We start from the raw sequence: 25,538 nt of genomic DNA on the forward strand, positions 1-25,538 counted from the left end.
TCTCTTGAGGGTATGAACAGGTTTTCCAATCTTACAATTTTGTTTTTACTAATACCATTAAAATAAAACATTTTCTTTTTTTTGCTATTTACAAGCTTATGGACAATGTTAAAGTTTTTTTTTTTTTATTTTGACTGTCCATAAATTTGTAGACTTACAGTGTGAATCATGCCTTAGTGGAGGGGTAACGTACTGAGTACAAGTTAGTATGGTCTGAGATATTAATCTGTGTTATTGATCCTTAAGGCTGGAAGATTGAAAGGTAACTGGAGAAACTCCAGCTGTTGCACCAACTCATATTCTACAGGTTATTTTCTGTATACAGAATCATGGATAAACCATGATTGTGACAATCAGCAAGGGCATCTATAGACTAACTGGATTGGTCTCTACAGAACACCAAGGCATTCATTTACTAGTCACCACTTTATATTCTAAAGATGGATGGCTGACATGGTTGTTAAAACTTTAAAATAAAGTACAGAACAATGTTTCGACCTTCTCAGGTTATCTTTTTTTAACCTGAAGTTGACTTGAGAAGGTCAAACAAAATGTCCTGTACTTTATTTTAATTAAAGTTTTAATACCTATACCAACTGTCTTAAGAATACATTTTTTCTTTAAGTAGGCTTCTTATCATCATGAATTTGTCACCAGTTTGTGCAGGTCTTTGTGACATTCAGCTTTCTAGTTTGGCAAAGCATGCTGATGACATCTTAAGCAGGGCAATGCAATGTGTTTTGCTCCCATCTGCAAGCATTGATTATATCATCCAACCAATAATTTTTTTTTTATTGGAATTTCACATAATTATACTTCTGAGAATCTGCCACAATGTGCAATTTCACATTTTTCATCTCAAATCATGCCAGCCCTGGTCCTGATTCTACATATAATGGCTGATGTGGATTTATAATACAACACTGATGGTATTGTTATATGTCAATGATGACTTTGCTTGAGAACAAGGCATTTGTCTGGGTGTAAAGATGCTGGCAGAAGATATCTGATTGTACCATTATGTTTTCTGGCAATTGAATGAAGCAGGTTAAGATATCAGTTTTTAAAAGACAGATAAATGTTATCTTGGTTGATTACAGCATTCCAAACATGTCACTGGTTGAACTCGGGAAGAGTCAGAAGGTTGTTTCTGTGTTAGCTTAGTTTGGGGTAGTTACATCAAAACCTTATGAAGGAGCCAAAAAACAAGCAACTTTTGCTGATACTTTTATTGATCAGTCTCCACAGTTAACAAATAAGGACTAACAACTCTAATACCACATTTTACTAAAACATGTAGTAATGCAGCCATCATACTATGGGCCAGTTTCTTAGGCCCAGTTAACTTGACTGCTGCAGACAATGTCCTAAAAATATACTTATTGAGCCTCTCTTTTAAGTGTACTTAATAGGTCACTGGGTCAAGAATTGTTTATATCATCTCATGTGATAGGAAAAACAGACAAACATTACATTCTGGCTGAAGCTGCAGTAAAAGTAAGTTGACAACAAGCCAATGCTTTAACTAGTTTAAACAAGTGGATGATATTGCTGTCAAGTATACAGTGGCTGATTCAAAGAAGCATGGGTTTGGCATAAATGGTATGTTCCTATAATGGTGCACATTTCAGAGGTCAATCTTATAGTGAATACTGAAGCATCCCAAACCCTACCATGTATGGTACACTTTTAGGTAAAGCCACCAGTTTAGCCACTTAACATGAACTTCCTTTTGACACTAATGTGAGTTTTATGTTGGCTACATATGTTAAACCAGCCACTGTATTACTTCATTATTCAAATTTTATATACAACTTGTTTCTGAGAGCAGGTTGGTGTTGTAAACAAAGAAACCTTTAAGTTAGGAAGCACTTGTCATTGCTTATAATGAAGTTGACTGAATTTCAATAATGACAAGGAATCAGGTGGTAGTTTATTTTTTCTATAGTATAGTAGAGGTAAAAGAAGTTGCAAAGGAAATGATTCTTGTTGTGTACAGTTGGGGCAACAGCCCTGAACAACATACTAAACATACGATAAGAATTGCCCTGGATTTTGCAGATCAGTGAATCTTATTTCTGTAGTAAGAAAAATTCTAGCACCTGAAAAAAGAAACTCAACATGGATTGACTAAAGAAGAATCATTCTCTACTATTTTCTCAATTATTTTCAGTACTTTTACACATTTTCTAGATAAAAGAAAGAGCATGGACTTATTATACTTTTGATAAGATGTAATGCAGAGATTTTCCTTAAGTTAAGCATATCAGTGTGGTTGGAGAAAGACTAGTAAATTAGATGGTTGAATGAGAGAAGGTAAAAAGCTGATCAAAACTGATCCTTACTACTACTAGTGAAGTGTTTTATGTATCAGTCAAGGGCGAGCCCACAGCCTGCAAGTACAGTAGCTATGGTATAGCATAGGATTACAGCCTTGAAGTTTGAATGTGCTCTGGCTGATTATGATTTATCTATGTACACCTAATTTTGTCAGTTATGTTTAAATAGTAGTATTTTCTAATACATTCTAGCTTAACTAAGGATGTTATGTAGTATAGAGTGGCTTGGATGTGTTGGAGTATTAGAAAAATATTTTGCAAATATTCTTTTATTCTAGAAAGTGCAAAAGAATGCATTTGGGTTATCATAATTTGGATCACAAAATTTATATAGGTTCATAACAAGCAATCATTGACTGAAGAAAAAGATCTTGGCATAGCAGTGAACCAATCACTAAAACAATCAAAGTGGTGCTGTGTTTGTTAATGGTAGAGCTAATAGCATTTTAGGGTGTATTTATAGCTATACTGATTACATTTCAAAATAATATATACTGCTATACATAGTCACCTGACCCACACAGCAAAGGGGGCAAATGCCCTCGCACTTTTTTCACTCACCATTATGCATGATATACAACTTCTCAGTATCCTCTTAATCTACAGGAAACCAACTAACCCTTTCAGATAATTACTTTTCTTTGTGCTACAACAAGAGTAAAAACATCACTTAAGACTTTCATGTTTCAAGGGCTTCTATAACATCTCATGATTTCACCTTAGATGAATAAATTATTATCTCTTCAATCTTTAGATAGCATCAATATTCTCTTGGTTTTATAAAAAATACTCCTCAAAAGGCAAAGAAGACATTTTCAGAAACAACAGCCATTATTGGTATTTGAAAACCAATATTTTACTGTGCACCACATTAAGTATATGAACATTGGTATGCTTAATTGTTTTCACCACCTGCTTTTAAACCAAGTTAGGCAATCATGCTGCCCTGTAAATCACTAGTTAGGCCTCATTTAAAATACTGTGAACAGTTTGGTCTCCTTATATGGAAAAAGGATACAAACTTACTTGAAAGGAGTCAGGGGAAGGGTTATTAGAATGATGATCATGGCTAGAAGGACCAAATGGTACTTTATTGTTCACAAATTATTATCTAATGTTGTCCTCACCCTCAGGCTTGTGTTTTTTGGAGAAAAAAAAATTAGTGGCCCTGGCTAAAAAGCTAAATGGCACTGTGATCCATCATCTTTAAAACAGTTACACATATAAAACGTTAAACTAAACAGTAACTTCTTTTAAAAGTACCTTACTAATATAGTTTTTAATGTGTGTTTCAGAGGAGTTCTGAATGCTATGTGTAAGTGGAATAAGCTGTGTTACAATTTCTTTGATTTAATCTTATTTTGGAATTATTTCCTCTGTACTGTTATTGGAGCTGAGACTGTTTTTAGAAAGTGAGCAAAGGTAGCTGAATGGTATATGAAATGGCTGTACCTGCAACTGGTAAAACCATTGTCATAGATGTGGTCTTGTTAGTGTACCTATATGCAGTTGCATAGAAGCTAGTTGGATTGAACTTATGTGCAAGTGTAGTGCAATGCATTCATGACTAATGAAAGATTTGGCACACATGCAACGTTTACATTATAAACTTTCTTCATGGCTTGATTAGTTATTTCAGTTAATATGTTATTAACTCGACTTCTCAACTATCAGGTAAAGAGTTAATTGATTTTATTCCTGAACCTGCTAAAAGATGTTAAGTCTTATAACTGCACTTAAAGAGATCAAAGACTTTCCTTTGAAAAACAGCAAATATAATGTACAAACTTCTTTATGTGCCATTTACTTTTAGACATGATCCTAGATATCTAAGCCAAGAGTTTTTAACATTGTTTCAGTAAATGGTGTAATTCTTTTGCTTTTTTTTTTAAATAAAATATTTTAAAATAAATAGAACCTATATGGAGGTTTAGTACCTTGTAACCAAAATGATTTTGGAACCTCTTTACATCTGATGACTGTGCATTTTGACAATAGCCTTGCAGTGTAGCTTCCACTGCAAAAGGCTTCATCATAAGACTATCATATTCAAAGCACACCACTCTTGTATATTAGCTTTCTATAATTCATCTAAAGTAAAAGGATGACTATTTTCCAGCACTGATTTAAGCAGCCCAATTACAGACAAACTTGTATGCACAGCATCTAGTAACTTGGCTGGTACATACTGCTTAAGATATGTGGCAGTTCAACTAATATGTTAGGAATACAACTTGTATATGACTTGTCTCACTTTTTCAGAGGGAAATTGTTCCTAATTGTGTCAATGACAGATATCCACTGAAACAATCCAATGCTAATTTTCTTAAAAGTAGTGATGAATAAATATAAAATGTGCTGTTAAATCAATCCTTTGGATCAGAGCACATATGCAAGGCAACTGTCTGGTTAGCCATTTACAACTGCATTTTGTTGTCACATTACTTCAATGAAAAAAACTGCATAGCTTTCTTTTTAAGCAATGCACTGTTGGCAAAAGTATTTGGGTTTCAATATACTGGGTACATCCAGTACAAGAGTCTAGGCTCACTATGTAACTGTGGGGATTTTTTCTGTTGGATGCCACTCTTCCTTGTAATTCTACCGAGTGCAAGAAGGTTTTTTTGTTTTGTTTTATACAGTTGTTATTTGTGCAAGAAGTTTCAAACAGGAGATATTCAATTCAATTTCATTGATGTGGTCCAATAAAATCATGCATGTGTATAATACAAACATGAAGATAACACACACACACACACACACATATGTATATGTATATAATGAACAACAAGATTACTCTCTTTATGCTTTTTTTCTTATATGCCTGTTCCTATCTTTGAAATATTTCCCTCAGTCATTTGATAATTTGTACAATTACTTTTGTGAAATTCCCTCATGAGAAAAAACTTTAAATTTTTTTCCCCCTGACTGACTGTGCTGTATATTTAAAGATTGGTGGATCAATATTGATTTTGATGTGAAATTTTAGGAACTTCAAAAAATAAATTTTCCTGTACTCTTGAAAAGAAGTTTTTTGATATATAAATTTGCTATAATTAACTGTTTAGGTGATAAAGTGTGCAACAAACAAATATGCAGCTATTTTATGTATATATACACACACCCACACCTACATATACTGTTGCATAGGGTAAGATGATGACCTTTGCCATTCACTTTTGTGCTCTGAATTTTCCTTTGTTACCAGATGTTCCATCTTTATAATTTCTAGGGTATGGCTTATTGCAGGTTTCTTTCTAGCTGGTCAAAGTTGATGAATATTCATTTGTTAAATCTTCAATCTTCACATCATAATGCCCCCACAGCTGAAAGGGCGAGCATGTTTGGAATGACAGGGATTCGAACCTGTGACTCTCAGATTATGAGTTGAATGCCTTAACCACCTGGTCATGCTGGGCCCAATAAAATGGTGTAACACATTAAAGTGATTTTATTAATAAAGTGGTATGCTCAGTTGAAGTATTAATTATGTTAGTTTGTGGTACAGAACTGACAGTTTCTTTTATTATTATTATAATTCTTTATCCAAATAACATGATTACATCAGATAAAACATGAATCACGTGGTCTGTTTCTTTCCAACTTGCTTCACAGGAAAGTACGAAATACACGTACCTACTTAAGCCTGCAGGAAATATCTTGTTATTGGCTACTTGAATTTACCCTTTTGCCTTAGGATGTAAGTATTTAAATGGTGATTTCCATATTTTATACCTGTGCATACAGAAAATTTCCATGGCTTTTTTAATTTAAGTATTCATGCAAAATTATACTGTTGATTTCCTTGTGCACTCCAGTTTTCCTTGTATTGAACGTTCTTGTGCAATAAAAATATTACGTTATCAGTTCTTTTATCCATAAAGTAAAGTTGGTATGATAATACTAGTAAAACATACAGCTTCAAGTACTGGACATCATAATATTTATTTCATTATGTAACATAATGTTATTCTTCATTTTCGGCGTAGCGTCCCATTGATAAAATTTATTTCATGTGTAATCCACAGAGAAATGGTGGTCTCTTTGAGAAAATACAGAGCCAGTGAAGTAAGCTGTTCTTTTTTATGGACCAGATTCACAATTATTTTACTAGGTTTGCCTGAGGACTAGCTGCTCCTCATCAAACGAAACAGCAAAATGCTTACCTGGAGAACACTATGAGCATAAAAGATGGGCACTTTTAATTAGTGAATGTGTGCACTGCTTCTATAGAAACATTAAAAGGGGAAGTTGTCCAAATAAGCAATAAAAAAGTTATCATTATTTTTGATAATTTATATTTGTTACTGTTGGAAACTTGGATAACACTCACAAGCATGGCTGGATTAAGGTTTAGTGGGGCTCTAGGTGCAGATTACAATGGGGAATAATAACACTGTGTAAAAAGTTTTGTTCCTGGATATTATGTGTTATTTCTTAATTGCTTATGTTGTAAAAGTACAGAAAATGGACATTATTCTCTTCAAACTTTGCTTTCTTAACCTGGATAATGAAATTTAGAATTTAACCTATTTTTTATGTAAAAATGGACAAATTTGTACATTTTTATTTACATAAGGTCTGAATAAAACAACATATGAATCAAGATTTACATGTATTTATACTAAAGTTATACAAAAATGTTTAGAAGTGAGTAGTTTTTTTGAGATTTATGACTGTAATGTAAATCTCTTTCACATATCAGCCTCCAAATATAGTCAAGTCTCCCATCATATTTTCGTTATCTGCTCCCAGATCACAAAAGCAAAGTTTGAAGAGAAAAATAGGTCTTTTCCATTTACTTTGGGCATAAGCAATTGGGAAATAACACTTTCTGCCCAGGAACAAGAAAAAGTAAAAATTTTGTTACATTGTGTTATAACTTTTCCACTGGGTGTGGGACTAATTAAAACATACTTTTTCTAAAACTGCTTTCTTGGGAATTTGGTTTAGTCTTGTTATTAGTTTGAGTTTTATTCCTTCACTATGTCTGTGCTGCAATGTTTTTATCAGGGAAAAGTTAAGTTCCCGTTCCATTTATATTGAAAAATTCGGACATTTTTATGTGTTTCCACTAACATTTGTTTGCTAAAAATATTCAAGCAAAAACCTCATTGCTTTTAGGAGGTTAATTGTAGCTTTGACTAGGTTAAGGGATTATGATTATTTTAACTGTGGTAAGTATGCTATATTAAACTCTTTTTAGGCTTTATAAAGGTGGTAAAATAACATTTGATAGCAGATTTCTAATCAAAAGCACTTTAGAATAGTATTTCTTATGTACTGTTCTTTGGCACAATCAGTGTTCTTAAGGCCTTTCATTAAATACTCATAATTTAGCCTGGATTTAGAGTAGATAAAATTATATCTAGAATGTAATTTGTTTACAATACAAGGTATAAAGTGCACTAGCATACCACTTCTAAGCTGGAAAGCATTACAGTTTTCACAGAAGTGACACATTTTAGAATTTATCTAAGTTTTTTTTTTTATGCAATGCTACACAATAGTTATCTAAATATAGCTGTCATACACTTAAGGGAATGCAGCTAGTCAACATCATGCACTGCCAACTCTTGTCTAAATTAATAGCAGGATTGGACCATCAATCTTATAGTGCAGCTATGGCCCCAAAGCACATTGTTGCAGCAATGGGATGTGAACCATAATTCTTGGATTCACAGTCCTGGAATACTGTTACTTTCATAAAGCCTAAGGGGCATCCCTGCTTAGGTGTTTCATTTCAGTGCATAGGGGACACTTCAGTACAGAAACTGATGTTATATAGAGATATATTTTATTTTAACATGCAGTTGTAATTCTATCAAAGTTCTCAAACAATCTGCATTGTATAACACACTTTGCTTACCAGTAGGAATTTCTAAGATAGATTTATTTACTATTGTAATTTAGTATCATGGAGCCACATATAATTTCTTCAAACCAATAAGAAAAGCAATTATCGGCTGATGACAATCCTTCCAATATTTTAATACAGATAATTTAAAATACAACCATATATCTGTTCAATAAAAGTATTATAAAACCAGATTGAGCTTCTAGTATAAAACAAATTCTGTAATTTTTTCCACAATTGACAAAATATAGTGTTGATATAACTGTGACTTACTGTAAATGATTATTTACTGTTGCACAAACTCAAACCTTCAATTAAAATTTGAATCAATTTAAAAGCTTACTGTTACAATTAATTTAAACTGCCTTAAGACTGTTTAAATCCTGAAGGGTTCTGATAATGATCATAGATTCAAGTCTGAAATTTTTGGAATATGTAGGTATTATCCAATAAATTATAGTAGTTTATCTATCTCACATTTTTATTATGCAGATACATACACCATTTTAAAACTCAAAACTATAGCATTATTATAACAAATACCTCTAACCTCTCCTGTAACATTAAATTTTGACCAACCTTCACTAATCAACTCTTAACACAAAATTTCCTCATTAAGTTGAAACTAAATCAGCCAGTAAGTGTACAGACAGTGTTGTACAATCATGCTGCATAGGTAAAACAATGCAATTTCAAGCTTTATTTAGTAGGTGTAAAATACAAATGTTTCATTTAAAAGTAAAACAAACAAGAATCAGTGGTAAAAGAACAGCTGGTAATTTATTTTTCCTGGGTACACTTACAACATATCTTTCCTTCAACTACCAATAAAAGTGGGTTATTCTTATGACTAGCTGAAAACTGCAATTTAATCATTATACATGTTGCTAATATAGTGTTCATCCATATGACCCATTTACTTGTGTAAAGAATACAGCCATAATAATGGGAATTTAACATGTACAAACTTAATTATGCAGACAAACAATTTTGCAAACTGTAGATTTAAAAGAAAAGAGCTTACCTAATTTATTCATAAATCTTGTGATCTTTTATCAGCATTTAATTCACAAAACATGATAAACTGCTAAAATAACAGTCAAGCTGAATTTCAAGCAAATTTAATGATACATTAGTTTTAGGCAACTGTAACCTGATTTATGCACATAACTGTTTCTTCTCTAGAAACTAAGCTAAGACAAATAATCAACTTTCAATGAAAGATACATTATCTTCAATGGGGCTACATTTAAGGGTTTGAGGATAGTTTTAAACTTTTGACAATTTGTAACAATATTTGAGCACTGCCAGATTTAATTTATTCTTTTATTGAGTTGTAGAATACCAACTGAAACAAATTGTATTAAAATTACAAACACCATCAAAACATTATACATCAGGTCTCCTTTTGTGTACTGGAACAGATCATTATGGTTCAGAATGGGGGATTGATTCATTTGGTGGTTGCATTGCTTCAATAAAATATACTGAATGCCTAGTGTGGAAGACATAAGAAAATCCAGGTTTACTTTCTCACCAGTGTAATTGTTCTTCTATTCTATTCTGCTGTTTATTTATTCATTTCGCTGATGCCTTTGTCCAAAGTGTATGATAATACTTCCTCTTGCAACTTTTTGTTATAGTTGAGGGTCCAAATCAGTTTCTTAATCAAACTATTCTTGCTAGTCTGTTCTATTTTACTCTTTATTTAATATTATTATGCAATATTATAATTAATCAATAATTTTATGTTAAAAATACTATGAATGTTAATGTGCTTGGAATAGCAACTGTTAAATTAAGATTTATTTTGCTTAAGCCAGCTGCAGTTCTTTCAGTTGGTTGCAATAAGGTTTTCTTGTAATGCAAGTCTACTGTATGTTGCTATATGCATATCAAACACAGCATGAAGTATGTGTCCATAATTATTTTAAATAAGAAAATGTTCAATATTTGATAAAATGCATTTCTAAATTATATGTAAACATTTTATTTTATTTATATGAATTACATATAATATGAAATTTAAACAAGTAGTTAAGGTGATGCTGCCAGTAAATTATGCAAATTAGTGTAACAATGTTATACCCTTTAAAGGCAAAACCTACCCTTAATTACAGACCTAATTATCTATAAATAAATATATATAATGAAGTATGTCAAATGTTTTCACTTTTCACCCAAGGGTTTAATAATGCACATAAAAATTCAGATAGCTACAAAAAATACAGAACATTCTTTCCCTCACAATACATTCCATGAATAGACATTTCTTTACAGTTTAAACCATTTAGTTAGCCAATATTTGACATCCAAGTAAAACTGACTTAAAACTTAACAACTCAGGGAAACACACAGTTTTCAAGGTACTAACTTTTATTTTATTCTAAAATTCCAGAACCAGGGTTTCTATTTATTACTAAAACTCAGTATTTTATTTATCAGAATCTTGTTAGACATCAATTAACTGGGAGTGTAAAAATTTTTCCACATTTATAATAAAGTAAAACACTAGATAGAAGAAAACATACTAGAAAGGACATAGTTAAAACTAGTTAGCAGTGAAAAACAAGGTAATACCAACAGTATACATGCACACTAACTATCCATAATAAACCATTTTTCCCAAAACTGTAAAATAAATCTCTTACTTCAAAACCAAAAAGAACAGTAAGAAAGTGAGAGGAATGCATCAGTCAAAATTAAAAGTAGTTTAACCCTTAAACTGCGGGAATGTTCTAGGTAGCAGCATCAACTGATGATGGCCGCTGTTTAAAGGTTAATGAAGCTATCAAAAGTAAAACAAAAATTCACATGTATTCATATAACAATGCTTAAGAAGTAATATTTTCATTTCAAAATACTTAAAACTTTATACTATTATTAATACTTGGAGAAACTGAAGAGTTTGGCTACGTATTATTCTACTAAGTGAAAACTTCCTGCCACAGTCTGTCAAACACCACTGAATTAATCACTGTATCAGGCCCCTATAAACATTAGCAAAATTGCTAGTTGTAGCTACATTCATGTACAATTACCTAAAGTTTTTAAATTTACATCATTTCATGAGCAGGTCCAAACTGATCGTCAGGTAAATGTGATACAACCAGTTTTTGCAGACAGAGTAAATCATAAGGTACCAAACATAAACCACTGCCATAAGTTCCATTTTATGAAAATTAATAGCTTTGAAGTAAAAAAAAAAAAAAAAAACTGGGTATTGTTTTGGTCAGAAACCTTTTAAGACATCAATACATAATTTTTCAGAATATATTTCTGAAAAATCCAAAAGTTAATACCGCTTAAACTCACTAACTATCCACAAACTAATAACAAAAATAATTAAGTATTGAAGTGGATCTAAATTATTGTACATGTAAATAATCAAATCTGAATAATATAGCTAAAGTCACGGGATGGACTGTCAGTTTGTTATAATATGATTAATTTTTAGTCGACTTAAATTGAACAGAATAAAGAACTAAAAAGTTTTACGCTTTTCTTCTCTGTGTGTTACGTACTAGATTTTTATCAGCCCAGACATTAACTGGTTCTGGTTGTTATGCTTGAGTATTAAAAGCACTTGTACAAATCATGGTGTGGTATTGGGTTTACTGAATTTCAACCACATAAATGGAAAATAATATAAAAGTATCACACAATGCTATACATTTCTTCTTATCACACAATTTACAGTTAATCTTATGTGACTTCTTATTTTGATGGTAATGAAAGATGTATTAAAAATTTCTTTAAACAGTGTTTTAACAAGTCATGTTTTGAAAGCACAAGTATATACTACTAAAGTTTCTTTCTTCACAGTCTTAAGTGGTGAAATGTCTTGGTAATAAATCTAACCCATAATCTTACAGACTCAAAATCTCTGACATATACACTGAAATAAAATTTACAATGTTTCTATATCATAAATGAAACTTAGTTGTAAGAAAAACTAATTTTCATACTTTTTCATATTTCCTATGTGCTCTTTACAACAATATTTCTAAAATGAGATACAAGTTTTAATAATCACTTTTCACTACATTATTACTTGTAAAACTTAAAAAAAATTTGAGCACACAAATCCATCCCTATGTTTATGTATTTCCATTTAGTCAATGCTTACAATTTTAAATGTTTACAATTAATCTCTAATGGTTTAAAATAGTTTTTAGCATAGAAATGTCCCATCCACATAACACTGACAGTTCAAATAATACACAAGAAACTTTTTCTACAAACAGTGTACAGAATATAATACAGTATGTAAATCATTACATAGCTTTATTATAATGTATTATAAGGACTCAAGGTGCAAGGTTAGGCACTTTGCCAGAGTAACAAAACTTGAGTTAAGGAAATCACCTTCTGGTCCCTGACACAAAAGGCCTCAAGGTCTATTACAGAAAGGAATTCAATGATGGTCAAAAACAATGGGTAGAATACATCTCTCACTTATAAATAGAAGTATACAGATATTAAGTTGTTTTTTTTAACGAACCTTTTTCATTCATTAAACAATAAGAAACAAACAGGTATATTTAAACCTTTAAAGTTTGATTCCATAGTTTAAACACTAGCTAACAACAAAGTAAACTTTGAAACATATCACAACCAAAGCTATAGATTTCTTTTTCAAAAACTCTGAGAATACTTTAGTCTCTAAAATATCAAAATGAGAGAAGTTCAAACCAGTTTGAATAAATATTAGCATTTGCAAATATACATACATACCTATATACATCTTAACTTCTTCAGTAAGCCAACAGAAATACTGTATTATTCGTACATGCAGTTCTATCGTTTCACAGTTCTTAACCATCATTGTTACACTTGTACATCCTACAGTGGATGTGCTTTTCAAAAATTTCCATTGTGGTTTCTTAATTATAATTTTAGATACAACCTTTATAGACACACCCACTATAAGATACAAAAACTCACCAAACCTAAGTAAACTCAGCAGATACACACACATTAACATAATTGAAACCCACCACTTTTTTTTTTTTACATTAATAAACATTTTAGTTAAGTCGAAAAAACTGTGGTTCAATTTTTCAAATATTCAAGTTAGATGCAACAAGAATCATAGTTCTGCCTCTTATAGTAGGACTGAAGTTATTTGCATTCAGTGGTCTCAGAGAAAAAATTCTATTTTGAATGATAAACTATACAATAACTATTTTCATGTATAATCTCCAAACTCAGTAATAATAAAATGCAAAACTTCTTCACTGTATTTAAAACTTCATAAAGTTTAACTCCTATTCCACTTCTATAAAACAACTGACACTACTTAAAAGTCGGACCAGTAATAACTTCAAAAGAAATTGGTGACAAATTATTTTGTGCATTCAAAATACACATTAATGGCACATTTTCTATGTTAAAACATTTGATCTGTCTTCCTCCAACACAAAATATCTTAACATTTAATATAAGTAGAATACCATGAATGACATTTTTTTCCTAATTTTTCTTAACAAAACTGTAAAGGTTCTTATCTAACTAATGTAGAATATTATCTACTGACTTGCACATTTGACAAATTCTTCTACTCATATGTCAGAGATAAATTGTTAAAGTATCAGTGATGTGTAACTTTAGCTGCTTATGCAATAACATTCAAGAGATTCTAGCTGGGTAATTTTAGGCCAAACCTTAAAATTCTACACAAATAAGCACTTTAGTACTACTACTTTTAAGGAGCAGTATACACACTCACATAAGCAAAACAACTATTGAGAATTTTAATAAGAAGGAAACATGCTACTTAAATGGTAATTATACACATATTTAACTTGCTTGGTATAACTGACAAGTCATCACACAGTCTACAGTTCTAATGCACTTTACACAAATATTAACTAAACACATCAAGATGATTCAGTATGACCAACCTTATTTCTTTCAAAATGTTAATCAGTTAATGAAAGCTTCTAAACAATAGACTTAATTAAATCTAGCAAAATTTTCAAAATGAAGAATGGGCAAACACACTAATCAATACATGATTTTACAATTGACTCTTTCTTTAAGCTTCTGAATTGAATTAAACTTGGAACTACTGACTTGATTCTTACAATCTTTATAAAATTACTAAACATAAAAAATAGTCTTAACTTTATAATCTTAAATTATTTTAATTATAGAAAATAAATTACTACTATCTCCAGGATGTTATTCTATACCAAGAATGCCTTAGGATACAAAGTTGGCATGTGTTATAATTTCTTTGACATTTTTGGAGTGTAGAACAAGTCTTGATAGCCTTCTAAAATGTACAAATTAAACACCCAACACATATGCATTAACTTGACGCTTTAAAACTCAAAATGCAGTTAAGACACCATCTGCTTCACAGAAAATATTGTGTGTTTCTTATAGCAAAGCCACGCTGGGCTATCTGCCGAGTCCACTGAGAGGAATCGAACTCAATTTTAGCATTGCAAATGCGTAGACTTACTGTTGTACCAGCGAGGGTCAATACCTTGTTCATAATGTCAATAAAAAACACAGAACAAACCAATCACCCTCAATATGAACTGACATTTGCAACAGGCAGAGATAAATGCAAGTCCAAACTATGTCATTATTCTTTATGATAAGACATTAATCACACTTCACTGAAGAGTTAAAAAAGACAATTGACCAAACTAGATTCTAAACAAAAACATTATAAAAACCAACTCAAGTAAGGAAAACTATTTCAAACATAAATACTACCATAACAAATAAAATCTATAGAATAGTTAACTGACCAAAACTACCACTGTGCCCTACATAAAAATGAGGAGTAACTTAGAGTTCATGTTAAAGTTTTCTATTTGTATAAAACATAGAAAAAACTGCATGAAGAACCTCTCATGAATTCCCAAACAATGTAGAAAGTTGTTTACAATGCCACACAAGATAAAACCCATGTTTGTTGAACTAAGACAAACTATTCATGATATGCACCTAGAATAAACAGAATACATTCACAGAAAAACACTGACAAATGCCAAAATAGAACATGTACAACAGACTTTCCCTATCCTAATCACCCTTTAAGAATCAGATTCTGCCACTTACTAAAATTTGTTTAGAACAGAAATATAAACCCAAATTATTAACTTTTGCTTAATCAAATTACCAGATGACTGCTTACATAAACTAATTGTGTGTTGCTGGGTAGAACTTTTTTTTTTTTTGTTGTAAAACTTTATGTCACAGTTTTGTTACAGCTTCATAATTTAAATAATCCTAAACAATGTCAGTCATTTGTAAGAGAACATTTTTAGTGTATGTTGTTAAATAAGAATTAAAGACACTGTTGGGAAAACAATGCCATTCTTTTTCAGTTTGGATCTACATAGTGGTGTAGTTTTTTGTAAATGATTTTTAACTTAGTAAACTAAATTGTTATTGAATATATGTATATCAAAACATCTTTGATAAAGGTATAAACTGAAATGTTACACAATGATCAATCTATATAGTTTCCTGTAGTTAGTGGTCATTTATTTTCAATAAAATGGTATTAAAATTCTAATATACATCTATGAACACTAAAAAACAAGAATTGCAATTAGGTATATATCCATACTTTTTGTTTTTTACATGTTTTTGTGATTTAGATCTTTGGAGGTAAAAATAATACATATAAACTTCCTTTACAAAAAGTGGTTGTGAAATACTCAAAATTATTTTTTTGTTATTGTAACTTTAAAGTTTTAAGAAATACAAACTTAGAACAGCTTATGAATAATATTTGCATTTTAAACATTATTTCTTCATTAGTATATTTCATTTATTTAAAACTTCATATTTTAAATTTAATTATTTAAAGTATAAAATCAAACTAATGATGAAAGTCACTTGTGAATTAATATTATTTAATGTCCACTGGAGATTAAAACAAAATTTTGCCTTTGTATATTTCATGACATACATTCTTCTTTATGAAATATAATAAAATCTGACACCTTCCAGGAAATATCGTATGTTTTACAGTATACTATCTTCCTCTACAATGCATTAAACATTCATTTATCTTTTCTTCATATAACATTAAGCTTGCTCTTGGGTTCCCCCATTTTGTTTATGACTCATCAAAGCCTACCTTACAGATTGAAGTACATGTAAATTCTGCCTATACATATTTTCAGGGTTTACTATACAAGTCTATTGAAGATCTAAGTCTTAAAGTTATATCTAACACTAAAAATAATAAATAAAAGCACAGTAATTTTTATTCAGATGCCTTATTCAACTGTATAACTGCCTCATGTAGATGCTTCACTACACACTTAAAATAATACATAAATTTGATGCATAGAAGTTCTTTACAAGCTTTCTTCAAATGTATAATAAAAAAAATCTAAGTTTTGGAGTTTGTAAGAAAAACCTTCAAATACAAGAAATATATCTGTAACAATTGCACATTACAAGAACTAAATCAGTAAAGGTTCAGAATAATGGTACACTAACCTCTCCCTTGCACTATAAACCTCTCAGTATCTCCATTTTAGTGTCACAATGCTCTTACTATCACAGGCTAAGCTTGTATCTCAAGTTAAAATTTTCACTTCTCTTAAAAGAACATTATATATTTAAAGAGAGCAAATACAAGAACATAATGATGAAGTAACAGTGTTTCCTATCTAATATGGCATACAATTCAAGTAGCTGACTGAGACTCAGATTTCTTAATAGAATTTTGTTCAATTAAATGCTGTTCTATGGCTTTCTGGATCTTTTCATGAAGAATTTTATATTTAGTTTGAACTTGTTTGATATATTCATCCTCTTCTCGATCCAGAATTCTCAAGAAGTTGTTCAGTTCTGGGAAAGTAAAATCATCCCACTAAAAGAAGAATAAAACATTACATTTATTTGAAATATTAACTGAGAACAAGATCAGTAAGGAAACACCAGTCAAAACCTATCCCTTCTTTGGTATATTATTTTAATAATTCTCTTCTTCTTTTGAAAATATGAATCAATGTTAAACACCTCTAGTTTGCAAGTCCTGTTTCTAAACATGTCACCAGAGATGTCAATCATGTTAATTTCTGTCTTTAAGGTAATTGGTAATTTTCTGTCTTACTCTTTTACTCATCAGAAATTAATACATAGTTTTCTTTCTTTATTATTTTACAATTACAAGCATATAGAAAAGGTATATACCACAATATCCCCCGTCTCATTCTCTTGAAGAACAAGTTGTTTCTCATCTGTTGACCACTGCAATGTCAAAACCAGAGGTTTTCCCCCATCCTGGATTCGCCGAAGCCGCACTAGATAATTTAAATAAAGATATTATTACATTTTTCTTCCTGAAAATAAATTTATTGATTTCTGATAGATTTTATAGTTATAGAGAATTGTTTGAATGTCTTGTCTGAGAAGTCTTTCAGGATTTGCAAGATAAACAAATAAAATTTGCATTGCATATACGTTTTCTCAAGATGGCTGGTACAGTTAGCATAGTCAGTTGCAAACTCTCTTCGTTAAACTGAAGATGACCTAAGAAGGTTGAAATACCGTTCTGTACTTTATTTTAATAAAAGTTTTAATACCCATACCAGCCATCTTAAGAATACATTTTTACTTCAAGTGGATTTCTTATTATCATGAAATGCATGTTTATTGATTACATAATTAACTAGTCATTTTTTACCTTTAATTTTAAATTACAAATAGTAAAATCTTGGACTTAGTGTTATTGCTAAACGTAAATAAGGCATTATCTCTTGTATTTTTAAACAGATCAATTAGTACAGTATTAACTTGTAGTTGAACAAGAGCAAATTGAAATTACATCTATAAAATCATTTACTAAGCAAAACGATAAATGTTACTGAATTTTAGAAGGTATTTAGTAATCCAATACAAATTGGAAACGTATACACCTCATCTTTACAAGAAACTTGTATGTAATAACACACCTACCACGACCATCTTCTTTATCAATATATCTCTCATAGAGAGCATACTTGTGTGGATTGTCTGCAACTTTAAATTTTTTCAGTAGTGTACTGATGACTTCTCTTGCTGTAAACTCACTGAAAAATCAAAGTTTGTATCATCTTACTTTAATGTATATTACTGTGGGCAAAAAAACATTTTGTACAAGTAGGCATACATTTGAATAGTGACTCCTTTTATTTCAAAAACTTGGTAGAGAAATCAGGTAAGATGGGTCTGCATACAGCATATCCAATTACTGTAAATATTTAGTTTTGTATATTGCATACAGAGTATTTTTTTTTGTTTTTATCTGTTACAGCATTTGAAGAACATGCTCAAAATCTGAGTACAGTAACTCTGTGTAAAATACACAGAAAACCCAGTAGTAATTAGTTAGACTCACTAGAATATTGATGGTAATTTTGTTTCATTTCATTTTGTGGCTTTATGGACCAATCTGGTGTATAACCAGTTTAAAAAAATGTTTAAAATGCTGATAGAACCCCCTACTGGTAATTTTTTATGATCAACATATACATAGTTACAACTAATATAAATTCAATTCAATATTTTCAGATTCTTTCTAATCTCAATAACCAAAAAAATTCACATGAACAACAATGTAATTTATGACAATCCCTTCACAGCCCATAAAGAAAGGACCAGAAACCAAGTGCACTTTAACTGGTTGACTTTGTAATGAAACAATTTTTTAAAATTTATTTATCATATACTTATTCATAATTTATAATAAAATCTACTTTCTTATGCACTAAGAAATTATGGTAGAGTAAAACAAAATATATAAACACAGATAAAACAAACAAGCTGTACAGCTAAAAACATTCTTGTCTACACCACTTATAGACCTTAAATACTCCTTTAGAATAACAGCAAAAAAGTTACTAAAGAAAAGATTCTCACACTGACAACTTTAATAAGATAAACCATAACTGTATAGATGATAAAGGTAAAGAAAACAAAACAGCAGATAATACCAAAATACAGAATTTTATATTAACATGCATAAGTTAAGACTTTCTATAATAAAGCCACAGTACAACCATTATATTTGAATATTTTTTTATTTTCTGATTATTAGAAGCTACAAATTTTTTTAATGAACAAACTTAAGTTTTATTTTACAGAAATTAAGGCTCTGATTGTTTAACTTTTCAAGAAGGCAAATTTGTTTTTATTTTCCATATATTCTGACACACTTCTTTATTTAGATTACATAATTATCCATACCTTTTAAATGGCAAGACCTAAATGAATCACTCAAACATTTATAAGAAAATCTGTGTAACTCAGATTTCTATTCATTTGGTCAAGACAGTTGATCAGCTTAGCAAGTATAAAAAAAATTACAGCACTTTTGTTTAATGTTCACTACTTATTGGAGAATAACACTGATTTGATTCAGAATTTGTAACTCAAACTACTGACATTTTATATATCAATTACTGATGTAGTCTATATACTGCATCAAATTCAGTAATTGTTTTTTCTGTTACAGGATTCAGTGTAAGGACTGACTTGTACAAACTGGATAAAATCACTAATTTTCTTCAGAAAATGTTCAGGAAACCCCAAGAGCAGTAACATTAACTGCATTATTGAAAGTAATTTTCTATGTTAGACTAGGTTTAAAAGTTAGCCTACATCAATATTTAAAATGAATTTGTTTATATATATTACAAAGATTAACATTAAGCATCTCTAAGTTTAGCTTTCTTATTAAGATGCAAAAACCAAAGTAGAAAAACCTTGTTACTTCTAGATCACATGGATTTCTTACAGTGCAGGCTTTTATATTACTGAATTTAATTTAATAAAATTAGCAAAATTTTATCATACACAATAGATATTGTATACAAGATTTTAATTTACAAAAAGTGGGAGATTTAACTAGTATGAAAGGAAACATTACCATTAGGTTACAAACAGTTATTATAAGGGTCTATTTTAAAGTTTATTTTAGTAGTTGAGATGGCCTAACTGAACCAACAGGTTCATTGCTGCCCTTAAATTGTGTGTGTGTGTGTGTGTGTGTGTGTGCATGCACATACACATGTATTGTATATGAACAGAACTTTGAACACAAAATATGTTAAAACAAAACACACTCTTAAATTCTTTTAATCTTTCCAGTCAAATACTCTGAGTTTTAGGAGAGCAGATTTCAGGTTTAGTTTTCTTTTGATATGTATTTTGTTACTTTTGATCCAATACTTCCCTCTACATAGTAGTTTTGTGCTGCCCTCTAACAAGCAACAGTCTTTCACCAACAGGATTACGACACACCTTCCTAGCAAAGTTGACTCCTATAACGACTGTTCAATTGTCACTTCTCGACTTGGCACTTTTACATAGTGATGCATCTTTTTTCATTTGCAAACTTTTAAGATAAGCATTTTTTTTCAGGGAAATATCTATAAAGATATTACCTATTGTGGAAGTATTTACTGTTAGATTTTCACTTTCCAAAGTTCTCAGCACCAACAGATTTTATGGCCTTTTGTTTCCACATTATTATTTCATAAGTGTCAGTAACTTATACTTTGTCTGGTGCAGGAAAAAGACATTGTTTACACAAGTATAACAACTACAAAAGTGTGAAATTTGACTTTTGTCTGTGAAACAAACAGTGGAGTCTTTCATTAGGCCTGTATCTTCTTTTCTACCTGTTATGCCTCTGCCTGTGTTTCTTAGTTGTGATGAAGGGGATTTTAACATTTTTTCTAACCATCTATCTTTGCTCATCTTAAACTCACCGTCTTGAATTTATACAAATCTTTGAAAAAATTGCAGCTGGATTTCTCAGTTCTGTTTTTCTTTTCTTTTCTAATTAATTCCCTGTATATTCCTTTACACTACAGTTTCTATCCAGATATGCAAGTACATGTTAAATTACTTTTATCACTACTACTGTGTATGCATACTCTGTCCTTCTTTTGTTACCTAGTGTAACTAGACATAATTAGTTACATTAGGAACATTTTTTTTCAGACTTAGGGGCTAGATATTTCATTTTTGTTTACTTTAGTTAGGCTTAAGTTTTCCCACCTTTGCCTTACACTCTCTACTCTTTTCTGTTATTTTTCATCAATTTACCATCTTTCCATGGTAATGCCCTATGGAGATTTCAATAGATGCTAAGGATGCTCTTTCTCTTATCTTCTCTATAGCATTGTGTTTATTTTCCTTGGCCTTATCACTTCATATCTGGTTGATCTGTTGTTACAGTTTGTTGGGGTATGATATTCTTGTTACTCAAGTGCTTTTGTCTCCCTTTTATCTCACAGGTCTTTGTTTGGCTCCCTTCATCTGCTTTTGTGATTTTGCTAAAGTTTTTGTTTTTCAGGAGTCATATTGTGGGGACACATGCCAATTTTAGTCCTTATCCTCAATGGTTTACCATCTTTCTGTCTCTTGTCTTCTTGCTTCTTCTCCTTTCCTTGTCACTACTTCCCATTCTTCTCTTTCCACCTGCACTCATTAGTGCTGTCAGTCTTGGCAGTGACTATCTTATAGTTTCAGGATCGTTCAAGCCTGTTTAGTTCAGCTTATGAATCCTTACTTTCCACTTGCAGCCAACTATTGGGTACTACAAATCCTGTCAGAGATTTTTTCCCTTTCCTCCTCCACTGTCTATTATTCCCATTACTTACCCTCCTTTAAAATATCTTATTTTTTGCCAACATTTATCCATTACAATGTTGGATCTAAAAGCTAGAGACATTATCAGATGGATTTCTCATCCTTTTATTGGATTTACTCTAATCTTTTCATGGTTCCAAAGAAACTCAAAGATAGGTATCAAGTCTTAGATATTCCGAATCCCAGTCTGGTTTTACATCTTCCTCAATTTATTATGGGAAGTTTTCTTTCTCCAGTGATCTTTTGTTCCAGGTCTTAGAATGACTAAGGTGGATATTTCAGATTGTTTGTTTTTTGAATTTCGTGCAAAGCAACTCGAGGGCTATCTGCGCTAGCCTTCCCTAATTTAGCAGTGTAAGACTAGAGGGAAGGCAGCTAGTCATCACCACCCACTGCCAACTCTTGGGCTACCCTTTTACTAATGAATAGTGGGATTGGCCATCACATTATAACACCTCCATGGCTGAAAGAGCGAGCATGTGCAACCGAGATTTGAACCCCCAATCCTCAGATTACGAGTCAAATGCCTTAACCCACCTGGCTATGCCAGGTGATATCTCAGATATTCTCATATGGCTCTGTCCCAACAAGCCTCCAACAGTCATCCTCTTCTCATCCTTTGGAGCAATGCATTTGGGATGGTTGGCCAATCTGGAAAAGTCACATCTCACATTCAATCAGTTTCTCATTCACTTGGATGTTTTTCAGTTTGAATCTCTGTAAGGCACAGGTTTTTCCTCTTTTTCCAATGGACACTGATTGATTAATTTCCCATGCCCTATTCTCTTCTTCTCTCACTATGTGGATGATTTTCTCTCTTTTGCAAACTTGGATTTCATGGAATCCCATATCCCTTTGGATTATGTTCATTTGGGAAGTCTACAATGGACTCTGTACTTGGGATTCCTTGTCCTCCATCATTCTCCTTCCTTGCTCAAAGACTTCACCCACTAACTTGATAAAACCAATACCATATAAAATATTCATTTCATCTGGGTCTTCATATGTTTCCAGATGCCTCCTTGACAAGATGAAAGAGGTATATCTTGACTATCAAGTAAATTCAAATCAGTGTTCCACCATAAATTCTTCATAAATATTAATATCTTAGAATTTTTGGCAGTACATTGAGGGTTGGATCATTTTTATATGATGGTTCAAGCACATACATTCAACTCTACAGTATGTCTTACTTCTTTTGGTGGAGGATTGTCACATGCTCCTTTTTTTGCTACAGCATGAGGAAATACACGAGTTTAGATGGGAGTTTAGAGGTTAGAGAAGATCAAAAAATTTGCATAAAGAGGGCAAAACAAAATAAGAAAAAGCTAATATGTGAATGGAATCAAGTATCTATAAGAAATACATTTTCAGTATTAGAAAATGTTAATACTTGTTTTAAATATAGTAATAAAAATATGCAACATGCTAACCCCTAATTCTGATTCATTTTTTTACCCATTAATCTAATTGTAATTTGTAGTTAATGGGAAAGACACACATATATTTCCCACTTTCATAATTAAAACTTGTCAACATATGAAACAAGGTGGCACATATATGGTTGGTGTGTATATACGTTGTTTACTTCTAGCTCAAATATTTTGAAAAAGCAATGAATTTTTGAAGTTGATGATATCAAAAACTACAACTGTATGCACTTTTTGTTTTAAAAGTTAAAATAAGTACAATAAGACCCTACTTAGTGGCACCCTGATTTAAACTGATTCACCATAGAGCTCTTGTATCCTTGAAATATTTTTTATGAGAGAGAAAAAAACAAAAATCCATAACTTCCTTCATACTAATGGTAGTAGTGCACTAAACAATCTTTAGTTAATAAAATACAACAACAATACGCAAAAAGCAGACAAAGTCTCATATCTATTACAATTTTCCTGGCATTTCTATAGATGCAACAAGAACTGTTAAAACATCATCCATTTATATGAGAAGGAAACTTTCTTAAGAAACAATCTACAAATCTCTATACTGTTTGAAAGCTGAGATAGTGTCAGTTTATTTGCCATAAAGCTTTTTTCTTTCCCTTACATAGACAGTACATTTCTAATCTTCTAGTTATTATACTTGAAACTTTATCACATGCCTTCAACTAAACTAATTATATCAGTTTTATATTGTTCTTGACTAAATGAATTTGATTGATTTCCATGCTTGTTTATTTTGTTGAAGTAATTACTTTGAAAGTTGCCTTTTGCTTTCTAACTCAAAACAATCATCTTACAGTGGAATAAACTTCAGTATGAATTTAGTAATTAGTTTTTTAAACATATGTATCTAATTAAAAAAAACAACAACTAGTTCAGAGATAACGTTTGTAAATGAGATATAGTAAGATTGGTATTATTTATCTAATTAGTTTTAATAACACACAAAGTTCATACAAAAATTAATTTCAAAAAAGTGTGCCAGTATACAAAATAATGTCCATGGCTTTCAGATCAAATTTTTTAAATGACAAAGCTGCTAAAACATTAAAGGTTATATGTCATGGTCCACAATTTTTAATCTCTGACTATAAGGAAGACAAGTTTAGCACTAGGTTTCAATCCCACAACCCACACATTATAAGATAAGCACCCCAGTCAGCAGGCTATGCAAGGCCCTAGATCCATAATTACAGGCCTATTAAGTAATGGTGTAGTGATTTTTATTTCATTATAAATCATAAATTTACCAAAACATTTCATATTTAGAAATATTCAACATTTATGTTTACTGTTTGAGTGTGTGTGTGTGTTTCAGATTCAATGGCATCACAAGTTAATTTTTAGAAATGCAAATGTAGACAGAAATGGCAAGTGTAATATGACCAGGCTGGAATGGGTTAATGAAACAAGTAATATATAAAAACAAGGTAGGCAAAAACATAGTTCAACAGAAATTTTAAACTTAAAATCTAACAAAGCAGTACCTTGTAACGTGTAAGGCTTTTACAGTATCCCTTGGCAAGTAAAAAGATGTTAGAGTTTTTCTTTCACTCTCCTCTCCCTCCTTAAGAACATCGTAAATGGACGGAGGTCTGCTTCCGGAAACTACATTTATTGGTCGAGAGAGGTTAAGATGTACACGTATGAAACCACTGAAGGATACTCCATCATCTTGCTGTGAATAATAAGTGTGAACATTAATTACAGAAACAAGCCCAAAGTAAATTAAATGTTTGTCTTCACATATATAAAAGCACATTTCTATAATATAGTGATTCTGTCCACACAAAATCAGTCAAAGCAACTGTAGAGTATCCAGATCTAGGATTTCAAAGTGTCATAATATACATATAAATAGTTAAGATAACAACAAAGTATCTAAAACCTAGGGTTTTGGGCCTGGCGTGGTTAGTTGGTTAAGGTGCTTGACTCTTAATCTGAGGGTCGCAGTTTCGAATCCCTATCATATGAAACATACTTGCCCTTTCAGTCTATAATGAGGGCATTATAATGTGAAAGTCAATTCCACCATTCGTTGGTAAAAGGAATAGCTTGAGACTTAGTGGTCAGTGGCAATGACAAGCTGCCTTTCCTCTAGTCTTACATTTCTAAATTAGGAACCACTAGCACAGATAGCCCTCATGTAAGCTTTGCCCAAAATTAAAAATACATTCCAAATCAAACTTAGGGTTTCAAGATGTTAAAACAATATGGAAGTAGTTACAAATTAACCTGATTACAGGTTTATTTTTAATTACGTTTTTGTTT

General features: G+C 31.2%; 1 protein-coding gene across 3 annotated transcripts in view; it reads right to left on the minus strand.

Annotated features, from left to right (window-relative positions):
• Positions 1–8,957: 8,957 nt before the first annotated feature.
• LOC143239969 (ras association domain-containing protein 1-like) overlaps positions 8,958–25,538 on the minus strand; it is a 44,892-nt gene continuing 28,311 nt past the window's right edge. For 2 of the 3 annotated variants that reach the window (XM_076481678.1, XM_076481679.1), the window contains 4 exons: positions 24,755–24,945; positions 18,139–18,251; positions 17,374–17,483; positions 8,958–17,050 (listed from right to left, as the gene is read on the minus strand). In XM_076481678.1, the coding sequence (XP_076337793.1) occupies positions 16,865–17,050; positions 17,374–17,483; positions 18,139–18,251; positions 24,755–24,945 (600 nt within the window). In that variant the 3' untranslated portion in view covers positions 8,958–16,864. Of the gene's footprint in view, positions 17,051–17,373; positions 17,484–18,134; positions 18,252–24,754; positions 24,946–25,538 lie in introns of all 3 variants that reach the window. The other variant, XM_076481681.1, reaches the window with a different exon arrangement.

The sequence above is a fragment of the Tachypleus tridentatus genome, chromosome 13 (assembly GCF_004210375.1).
Source record: "Tachypleus tridentatus isolate NWPU-2018 chromosome 13, ASM421037v1, whole genome shotgun sequence".
Taxonomy (NCBI): domain Eukaryota; kingdom Metazoa; phylum Arthropoda; class Merostomata; order Xiphosura; family Limulidae; genus Tachypleus; species Tachypleus tridentatus.